Source organism: Pagrus major, chromosome 8 (genome assembly GCF_040436345.1).
Source record: "Pagrus major chromosome 8, Pma_NU_1.0".
Classification (NCBI taxonomy): Eukaryota; Metazoa; Chordata; class Actinopteri; order Spariformes; family Sparidae; genus Pagrus; species Pagrus major.
In genome coordinates this window covers 20,646,923-20,658,166 of record NC_133222.1, presented here as the reverse complement: position 1 = coordinate 20,658,166, position 11,244 = coordinate 20,646,923, and the positions used below count along the sequence as shown (strand labels likewise).

Genomic DNA, 11,244 nt, shown 5'->3' with positions numbered 1-11,244 from the left:
AGTCACAAAAGTAATTCATAGAGAAGTGAAGTCCGGCCACTTCCGGTGTGCCCTAAACGACCTCAGGTCAAACATTATTTCCTGTTTTCCCGTGATAACTAGTTACATTTTATTTGTTTTTTTTAGATCACAAGTTATTTATGTCAGTATCAAGATATTATAACCGTTGTTTTCCTGAGATAACGAGATAACTATTCATGAGAATATGACTTCATAAGATTCATAAGAGTGGACCTTTACATACTCACTGCTCTGTGGGCTGGGTTTGGGAGCTTCAAAGCAAACCATGTCTTTTTATGAATTTTTGCCATTAATAATGGGTACTTGATCTGACATTTTCAACTTAAATCAGTTTCTACACTTGTCAAGACAACATGTATGCATGCTGGCTTACCACTGCTGATCTGATAAACATTAAGCTATAAGGAAATAGAGGGAACAACCATCAGAACAACCAACAGACATTACTCGTTATCTCGGATAACAAAGCTCGATGTCTCGATCTCTAGAAAATTATCTCGGAAAAACTTTGTTTCGGGTCTTGGGTTGAAAAATGATCTTTTAACTTGACAAACATCATATGTGTAATTCCTGGCACAATTCAAATGGGATTAAAAATATATTTGTCTCTCACCATTCACTACCATACATATATCTTCTGAATTAGGGTCCCATGGTGGCCCACCAGAAGGGGCGTGACTTTGCCTCTCTATTGGACATCATAAGCTGATATCTAACAGTGTAATCGAATCAAAGGAAGGACTTTTCCTCACAAAAGGGAGTCACAGGTGACCAACTTCTCCTGGCCTCTGTCATCTGACCGCCAGACTGGACACAAGGAGGAATCGCGCGTTTAAAAAGTGTTCAGGTGATCAACATGACACACACTGAACTAAAACCTTTCTCATTGGTCCTGACAGAAAATATCAAAAAGAACAGATCAAGAAGACTGATCGTGTTTTGGTAAATCCTCTGTTGTATCTGAGCATACATGCAATGTGCAAAATGAGATGAACAAGTGAGCAATAAATGATTAATGGTCAATTTACTGTTGGGCCTCTGAAATATTGAGAGAGAGCTCAGCCATGAAATGCAATGTAAATGGATCTATTTATAGTGTAGCAGAGGAAGTCATGTGGAAGAGGCTGGTTGGGGTGCCTTGTTCATATAGCTTTTAGAGGCAACTGACAGGGGAGAAAAGAGGGAGAAAAACACACACTACACCCACATTTGCATGTAAAGCCACTTTTCATTGGGGACATTAAACTTTAAGACGCACACTGCAAGAATAGGGATAAATAATTTCCACATTGAGAAAGATGGAAAGCCCCAGTTCGACTCCCACGTCCCCTGTAGCCTCCCACGCCTATTAAACCCTCCGTCCCACTTTGTCTCATGGGATTGTTTGGGAGTGAAAAGGAAGGGAAGTGACACGTTAAAACCTCTTTTTATTAATTCTGAGAGGAGGGAGGAGGTTTGGCGGTGTGTCACAGCAGCTGATGGGAGGCAGGGAGGCTGCGTGGTGCACACTCTGATATCAACCAGCGGATATCAGGATGAATAACTTAACACAAAGCCCAAATCCTCTGCTAACAGTAATAAGATTTGATTGTGTTTGCACCACTGGGGAATGCTGAGGAAGGACTGGAGATTGGGTCCTTATCCTTCTCCCTTTTATTACATTATCAAGTACTTGTAGTTGGTGGAAGGATCGCTTGATTGCAATTTGGTTACTACGTGATTTATTACACATACACTACATATATATGGATGATTGGCTTCTAATGTATTGTAGTGTTTTAAAATGTAGTGACTGACTGGTACTGAATTTGTCAGGTCTTTCACAAGGAACATGTACTTTTGAGCTGTTGTATATTTAATAATATCATACAAAATGATGCAACAAACCTATTATTTTCTCATTTTGTCTGTGAAATGTCAGAACAGTGGATAAAATGTGGCAATTTCCCAAGATGCTGTTTTCAAACGTCTTGTTTTGTCTGATTAGAAGTCCAAAACCTAAAGATATTCAGCTTAAAATGATATAAAACAAAGCCAATCATTTAAGCTCTAGTCATGTGTAATGTACCGTTTTGTAAGGAGCTCCCTACTCACTCGTCTAATAATGACACTGATCAAGCTCTCTGTGTGATCAATAATTTAAGATTCAGGGTAATTCCAGCCTGCTTAATCCGATGACACTCACTGTGGCCATAAAAAGGGAGTACTATTAGTGTATAGTACCTTATTACAGATGTTTGGGACTGCACTGCCATCTACTGGCTGCTGTGCCCACATGCAAGGGTTTGTCAATCTTTTAGGATGATTTACTGAATAAAAAGGTGTGTGTGAAAGTCGGAGCGACGGCCTCTCCACTCTTCTGGTTATGGGCTTGTCTCCACATTCCGGCTGAACCTGGAGTTTCAGTGAGATCCAACACAGATGTTGGGTGATGAGGACTGGCATACAGACGGTGCTCCAGCTCATCCAAAGTGTGTTGGATGGCCTTGTTCTTACACACTAAACTGAGAAAACCAGTACCTGGCTTTGTGTACGGAGGCCTTGTCCTGTCAAAACAGACGAGGGTTTTCCCCAAACTGTTGGCAGTACAAAGCAGTCATTTAAAATGTCATTTTATCTTGTAACAGTAAGATTTTAATTCATTGAAACTAACTGGCCTAGCATAAACCACCCATCAGATTTGAACCATGCAGGTTTGCTAATTAGAGCTGCAACTATTCATCAATTAATTGATCAAAATAAAACTAAATGCTTACTTAGATAAGCAATGAATCGTCTCAAATGTAAGGATTTGCTGTCTTTCTTCATCATTTATGATAGGAAGTAAAGAGTCTTTGGTTCGGGTTGAACAAAAGACTTCACTTTGGGCTGTGGGAAATTTTGATGAGCATTTTATTGACAAAACAATTTAGCTTTTAATAGTGAAAATTAATCAATAACGAAAATTAGGTGCAACCCTACTGCTAATCAGATTTACAGATTTAAATCTTGCTGAATTAATGTTATTATTTTGACCTACTAGTATCTAGGATTGCCTGCTATTCAAGTACATAAATCAAAGTTATTAGTAATTAGTTACTTACTGGAGAACCACAGAGTTTACAGGGAAGACAGAAGTCTACATATTGACAACCTGTAAATATTCCTTTCATTTGGATTCCTGGTGGAGCATAAATTTGAGGGATCGCAAACAAATTTACAAGTTTAGAAAGAAGAAGAAGAAAAAAAGAAAGATTTCTGTTTTCTTACGAAATTCATAATATGTTCCATCTCTTGTCAAATCTTTGTTTTTGAGACTTTAATCTCACGAGAGTAAAAACTATAAAAATTAGGAGGCATTCATGAGGAGGCATCACTTGGTCATAGAGCCTTGTGATGAGTCCAAATCTAACAGAGGATGTTTTTGCAAATCATCAGACCCAAACTGTCTCTAGGGTAGTGAAGTGTAATCCATAGAAATAATGACGCTCTGGGTTTGGTGGCCGACCCATCATACAATCCCAAAGCGTCAGTTTTTGACGAGTTGGGAATGAGACTCAAAAGTCTTTTCTTACAAATAGCACCTTTAAACCAGCATTTAAGTGTGCAGAATGTGTTCTTTTGAGGCACAAATCCATGAGCTGTTCCTCAAAAGTGAAGCCAAATTATCGCTTATCGCTTTCACCACCACAGCCCAGCATGAACTGTGACGGCAGTGTGATAGATCGAGATGTGATAGAAGTTTAATGTAGCAGAGTAACTAGTTCACTAAGCTAGGGAACAAAATGGGGGAAAGTACCACTATCTGCAGCTGAGTACTGGACAGATAAAATAAAACTTAGTCAGCAAACTTTGTCACTGAAAATAACTTTCTCTCTAGACCGGAGAGCTGTGTGCTTATCAGTAGAGTGAGGTAACTCTCCTGTATGGGAACAGTCCACCTGCCACCTGATGATAGCAAGAAAGTAGAAAAACTGATGCCCGACACATTTGTGGCTCTGAAACGGTCCAGACTCACAGACGAGATGAGAGGTCTCTGGCTGCTTTTGGTGCTTGTGGCTGCGGCCCAGGCTGAGAGGGTGTTCATCGGGTAAGTTAATCTGGCGACACTGAAAAAAAAAGACATATTTACTGTGTTTTTATTCGCATTGTCAATCAAGTCATCAAAAACTTTTTGGACATTTAAAAGCCAACCGAGAGTTCTAATATTTTACTCTGCAGACTGTTTCAAATCTAATTATTAACCTGTTCTGTCTTCTTTTCTTACCCACCTCAAGACTATTTATGTTGATATGATAAAGGAACTCCAATTAACATTTTTAGTACCTAAAAACCACCTCCAATCATCAGAAAACAGAGAAATAAAACAAAAATTGCTATGATGTTTGCTACTTCATAGAGTTTAATGAGAAAACGTGTTGAAGGTGAAGACAGTTAAACATAACGGGTGTTTCTGGAAATATAAAGTTCTTTTTCTCACAAAATAAATAACTATTATACCAGTATAAAGTTCATTTGGTGATTAAAATTTCAAGCAAGCACTTTCAGTGTCCATTAACTCAGTGTTGGTAGTGTACATTTCTGCAAACCTGGATATGTTAAATCTGTACATTTTATATTATGTTGGTATGGTGAAACTTTAGATTGCTTTACTTTTCAATTTTATGTCGTGACAGCACTATGGTTCAAGTCTGGTAAGGTTTAGGCACAAAAACCACTTGGTTAGGGTCAGAGTTGGCAAAAGTACACACATTCTTTACTCGAGTACAGATACTTGTATATGTAAAAGATTCTGGTAAAAGTAGAAGTACTGATTCAGCTTTTTTACTCAAGTAAAAGTAAGAAAGTACAGGCTCTGAAATGTACTCAAGTATAAAAGTAAAAAGCTAACTTCACGTCATATTAATATAACTCACAGACTATTAAACTTAAAGGTAGAACCAGTGGGATTTGTCCAAGCTGTTCGTAAACGCACCCAAAAGTTGGTGATTCTCGAGTCTTGTTCCCAGGATGTCAAATACCGACATTTTGGGTTGGTAAAGAGCACAGCAAAGTGAGAAAATAAGAAAATCAAGGCAGAGGGCTGCAGAGTCTCTGCAGATACTATCACGCCACCCACGCCGTCATTGGTCTGAGCTGTTCTGTACGATTAATTGCCAGTTATATTAGTAAGGAGTCAATTCAAATCTTCCTCAATTGCTGAACTCACTGTACTTCAAATCGTCATGAATATGAGCATCATCTAAAATCCCAAATTTAAATAATGATGTTCAGGAATATTAATTTCTTCCAGAGATCAGGTCATCAGGGTCAATGCGCAGAATGAGGAACAGATCCAACTGCTGCAGGCCCTGGAGAGTCAAGAAGAGTGGGAGGTACACACACACACACACACTCAGAACAAACACGTATGTTCAGGTTTTCTCAGCTGCTTGTGCCAAACATTTTCTCATGAACTTCCAAGAAATAATCCACTTGAGAGTTTACGTGGGCTGAAGGTTAACAGTCACCTCTGCTTATGAGAAAGTCAGAATCTCTATGCTGCACTCTTTCATACAGAAAATAATCCAGACATTAACCATCCCTCTTTTTTTATTCTGTTTATTAAATCTTTCGCTGCTCCTATGCACATAAATTAGTGCAGATTTAGAATCAAACAAGTGCAATAAATAAACATCTTAGATTTTGTGTTTTGATGAGTTTTGGATGTTTTAGTTTGACACATATTGGGAATTTATTGGATTTTAATTATTGCAAAAAGCTTTGACTCAGTACAAGCATGCTGGAATACTTGCAGGTTTGTCAACTGTTGTGATGTGTTCATGCTTACTGGATCTATATGAGGACAAGCCACTGACAAATTATTAAAGAACTGATCATTCTGCGCAGTACACTTCCCCATTTTCAACGCAGGTTCTCCAGTATAACCTGTGATTTCTCTATCGTCTGTCTGATCCCAGCTGGACTTCTGGGTTGACCCAGTCTCCACTGAGCTCCCTGTTGACATCCGAGTGCCCCGCTCCAGTTTGAGCTCTGTGAAGGAGTACCTCCATGTCCACAACATCGCCTACTCTGTTATCATCAACAACCTTCAGGTCTGTTGTTAAAAGACTCAAATACTTCCTTTTAGGGATGTTAATGATTAATCATTAATTGATTAATCAGCGTTAAGAATGTAACTGATTAAAAATGTATTAACCGACAATCGGAGGTGGGTACAAATACATAAAAAAATATCTTGTTGCAAATTTCAAATACTTGGTTATCAAATATGTCAAAAATAAAACACAATACTGGTATGAAAAAATGTATTTTGATTCAAATACAAGTAATTTGTAACCTAACAAAAAACCTTTTTTTATAAACTTATACTGTCACATTTTAGCCATTTAGTAGCTTTAGTATGGATTGGATTTTGTTGGGTTAGTATATAAATATATACATTTATAAAAATTTCCACTAAAACAATAAGATTTCTGATTTTTTTCTTCACTGTCATTTCACATTCAGGAGCTTCTCAATGCAGAGAAAGCTGAGATGGAGATGAACCAGATGAAGGAGCGCAACACCCGCAGCTTCAACTTTGGAGCCTATCATCGTCTGGAGACAGTACGCTATTTATACAAACGCATAAATATTGTAGTTAGAATCATTTTTGGGTTATTTGCAGTAAATTTTAATCTAAATACAGGCATTTCTTTAATTTAACCAATTAACTATTTATTAGTCAACCTAGTTTAGAGTTGTTGCAGATTCTGAATTATACATCAAGTGTATTTGTTTAGTATCAGACGTGCCAAATTTGTCGGTAATTTAGCGCTTGGCTTGTCTCCCATACAGATCTACAGCTGGATGGACACTCTGGTGGCTCAGTACCCCAACCTGGTCAGCAAGCAGGAAATTGGGAAATCATATGAGAACAGGCCCATGTATGTGCTCAAGGTAGGACAGAGCTCATACAGGACAACAGCTTGTTTCCACCTGCCTGTGCCGTGTGTGTGTGTGTGTGTGTGTGTGTGTGTGTGTGTGTGTGTGTGTGTGTGTGTGTGTGTGTGTGTGTGTGTGTGTGTGTGTGTGTGCGCGTATATGTGTGTTTTTGCACAGTAAGAAATGCGTTAAACCCATGAGTTATAGCCACTTTAAATGTCCCCATTAAATGAGAGATGTCTTGACTGTTTGCCAACATCACATGCTATCTTTTCAGCCATTTTTATGACAGCATGAGTTTTCCTACTGTTGATTTTGTGTTTAGTTCAGCACCGGAGGAAACAAGCGCCCTGCTATCTGGATCGACACCGGTATCCACTCCAGAGAATGGGTGTCTCAGGCTACCGGAGTGTGGACAGCCAACAAGGTACAACATGTTAATGACATTGAATAATATGATTGATTGAACTGAAATGTGCTCCTGCTATCCTTTGTTATATTTCACTCAAGACACCACCACTATCTTCTGATATTTTAGAGGAAAACAATTAATTTAAAAATTATTGGCAGATAAATAGAAATCGAAAATCAATCCATACTTTTGCTCACTGAAAGGCAAATGCTGTTTAATAATCCATCTACTATTCTTGTTTCTAGACTCAACAAAATGTGTTAAATCAAAGTGCATTGACCCTCAAATTCCTTCCTATTTTATAAATAATCTAAATAATCTAATAATAGTTTTCCTGTCCTCTATTGTTGCATTCATTGTTAACTCTGATTGTCAGATGCGTAAGACACAAAGGACATGCTTTCTTTTCTTGAGAGTGTTATTTCTAGAGAATCACTTCCTTGTGTTCTTGTTTAGATTGCCACTGATTACGGTACCGATGCCTCCCTGACCTCCCTCCTGAACACCATGGACATTTACATGCTGCTCCTGGCCAACCCTGACGGATATGCTTACACCCACTCTAATGTATGTGACTAACAATCAATGGAAACATGTTGGACTGCTCTTGTTGTTACTTTAGTTTTACTATGTGATGTGAATATTTAACTGGAAACATGGTTGATATGAGCCAGTGCAAATAGCTGAAAACCAGGTATCTAAACTGTTTTGTAAGGTTTACATCCTTAAATACAAATGCCAATAATTGCAGTTACATGCTTTTTGCCTGAATTGTAGTGCTTGACTGACTGTGTTTACTGTGTGATGTACAGGACCGTATGTGGCGTAAGACCCGCTCCATTAACTCAGGCTCTGTGTGCCGTGGAGTCGATCCCAACAGGAACTGGGACGCAGGCTTTGGTGGTCAGTATAGAAAAGATGCTCCTCATATCTTTGTTTTTGTATTTTGTAGATACAGATATAGAAATTACAAACAAGGTACGTAAAGCCAGTGTTGTATAAAGTACCCAAAAGTCATACTTGAGTAAAAGTAAAGATATTGTGTTAAAATATTACTTGGGTAAAAGTGAAAGTCACCCATACAAATAGTACTTGAGTAAAGTATCTGATAATAAATGAACTTAAGTATCAAAAGTTCAAGTAAAAGTAAATTATACATTTATTTACGTGTATGAAAGTATTGTATACTATGAGTTGACCCATTATCGGCCTGGCAAATTATCTGATCAAATGTTCAGCATTTTTTTGATTATCAGAATCAGTATTTTATTTTATCTCATTGTCAATAAAATATGTTAATTCAAAAATGCACTCATTTGGCTCTGACGCCGATGCAATCAGAAAACTAGTCACTAAAATTCAATCAGATTAATGTAGTGAGCAAAAAGTACGATAGTTGCTCCAGAATGTAGTGACTTAGAAGTATGTGGAAATACTCAAGTCAAGTACAAATACCTAAAAAATGTACTTAAGTACGGTACTTGAGTAAATGTACTTAGTTACACTCAATCACTGCATCTGGCCTATGCAGTCTAATACAAAAGATGAACTGTCCATAATGAGGGTTATAATGTTCAGTGTTTTATTCAATTTTATGGTAATTTTAAGGGCTGTGGTGCTGTTGAACTGTGAACTGTTTCCAATATTTTGTCCACCCCATGGTCAGAAAAGCATTGGTGGACATATTAGAAACACCTTTCTAATTCTAATTATAATAGAGTAATTTTGTCATTGAAATACATTGTACTTTAGCTGATAAACTGGCAGCTATGTATATGTGGTACATGAGATAATGTATGTGAGCGCTCTTCCACTGTACTGTATGTAAGTATGTATTGTTTTTATGATTTCCATTGTCTCACACACGTGTTCTCATTTTACTTTCTCCCTCCAGGTCCCGGTGCCAGTAGGAACCCCTGCTCCGACTCCTTCCACGGCCCCTCAGCTCACTCTGAGATCGAGGTGAAGAATGTGGTGAACCTGATCAAGGGCCACGGCAACTTCAAGTCCTTCATCTCCGTACACGCCTACTCCCAGCTGCTCATGTACCCCTACGGCTATTCCTGCGGGAAAGTGCCCGATCAGCCTGAGCTGGTAAGGAAGGAAAAAACTTTTAAAAGACACATAATAAGATTAAATCTGACAGCTTTTTCTATTTCATTCTCATGAAACTGAGATTGTGAAGTAGTTCTCACACAAGAGAGACAAATCAGAGAGGAAGCTGAATTCTCTCTTTATAAATGTCTGTATCATCAGGTAGATGAACGACTGTATTGTGACCTGACTTGAAACACATCCTTTGACAACTCTAATGATTCAACAAACCATTATCCTTCCTGCCTTTTGACTGCAGACTGCTTGAACAACCTTAGCTGGACAACGCGGGATTGTAATTTCTTTCTTTTACAGCTGAAAATTCAAATAATTTGCTCCAGCATTGATGAAACGACCAATTAAAAACTCATCACTGTTATATATGACAAATGATCCACCTTAACTGAGCCAGTACTGCTTCAAGTTTATAAAAATGTGCATTTTAACCACTGACAAACTGCTGTATGGACTAACAGTCATGTAGTTACTCAGATTTAATAAACTCCTCTGAGATAAATTCATGGTTTTGGGCTATATAAACAAAACTGGCTGACTTGTAAACTCCATAATAGGATGTGCAGGACCTTGAAAGTTGCTTTATTATTCACCACTCCTCTCGAGATATTTTCAGTTTAATGTGGGCATTTAGCCTTTTTCTTCTCCATGTCCCTTTCTGTACCACTATTACCTGTGCACTGTATCTAACTTCAGGTCTGCTTCCCTTTTTCATGGCTCCCTCTAGGACTCTGTTGGCAGAGCTGCAGTGCAGAAACTCACTTCCCTTTACGGTACCAGATACAAGGTTGGAAGCATCTGTAACATCATCTGTGAGTAGCTTTTTTCCCCAAGACGACTTCACTGCACCTTAAATTCAAATTCAAACTGACAAATAAAAATGCTGTGATGTATATTTGTAATTATGATTAATAATAATGAAGTGATTTAAATATGAAGACTCAAAAAGTAGTGTGCACAATATATAAATAAGTAAACTGAAAATGCAAGTCCTCTAAAATACCATTAAGTACTACTTATATAGCTGCTACTCGTGATAATAGCCCGTCACCTACGCCCTCACATATATCACCCTGTGTATCTAATGACTGCCACCAAATGTCCAAAGTAATACTGTCATATATCTAAACAAAACATTTAAACATGCCGAAAATAAACATAAATGGCTTGAGATTCTGTCATCATTCTTGTTGGTAGAGCTTCTGCTAACACTACTAGTGCTACTATTGACTCCTCACCTCATCCTCCTTCTCTCAGATCAAGCCAGTGGCGGCAGCATTGACTGGTCTTACGACATGGGCATCAAGTACTCCTATGCCTTCGAGCTGAGGGACACCGGTCGCTATGGTTTCATTCTGCCATCCAATCAGATCATCCCCACAGCCTCCGAGACCTGGCTGGGTCTGAAACACATCATGGAGTACGTCCGTGACCATCCCTATTGATCACCATAACAGCGGAAGGAGGGAATGTTTTAAAAGCATTCACTCTATGCTGATGACATGTGACTTGACCAAAGTCCAATAAACCAATAAAAACCCTGTTTGTCTGTGTTTCAGCACTCACTTTTGTTTTCTCTGTTTTATTGGCTTACACAAACGGTCAACTTGTCAACACCTATGACTTCAAAGGTCCAGTGTGTATGATGACACACTGACACCAGCTCATATTTTGAGGTGTTTTAACTCAATATTGAGAATATGTGGGTATTATCAATAATATGTGATAATCTCCCTGATTGAAAAAATGGAAATCTTGGCTGGTCCACAATGTCTATTGCCAAACAATGCATCCAC

The 11,244-nt window shown here is 38.3% G+C and overlaps 1 protein-coding gene across 1 annotated transcript; it reads left to right on the top strand.

Annotated features, from left to right (window-relative positions):
• The first annotated feature begins 3,899 nt into the window (after positions 1 to 3,899).
• cpa4 (carboxypeptidase A4) lies at positions 3,900 to 11,013 on the top strand. The gene is made up of 11 exons (XM_073472723.1): positions 3,900 to 4,090; positions 5,294 to 5,375; positions 5,961 to 6,095; positions 6,511 to 6,609; positions 6,841 to 6,942; positions 7,253 to 7,354; positions 7,796 to 7,906; positions 8,152 to 8,242; positions 9,234 to 9,433; positions 10,176 to 10,260; positions 10,706 to 11,013. Exons 1-11 carry the CDS (start codon positions 3,927 to 3,929, stop codon positions 10,891 to 10,893), a joined length of 1,359 nt encoding a protein of 452 aa, XP_073328824.1. The 5' UTR covers positions 3,900 to 3,926; the 3' UTR covers positions 10,894 to 11,013.
• The last annotated feature ends 231 nt before the right edge of the window (positions 11,014 to 11,244 follow it).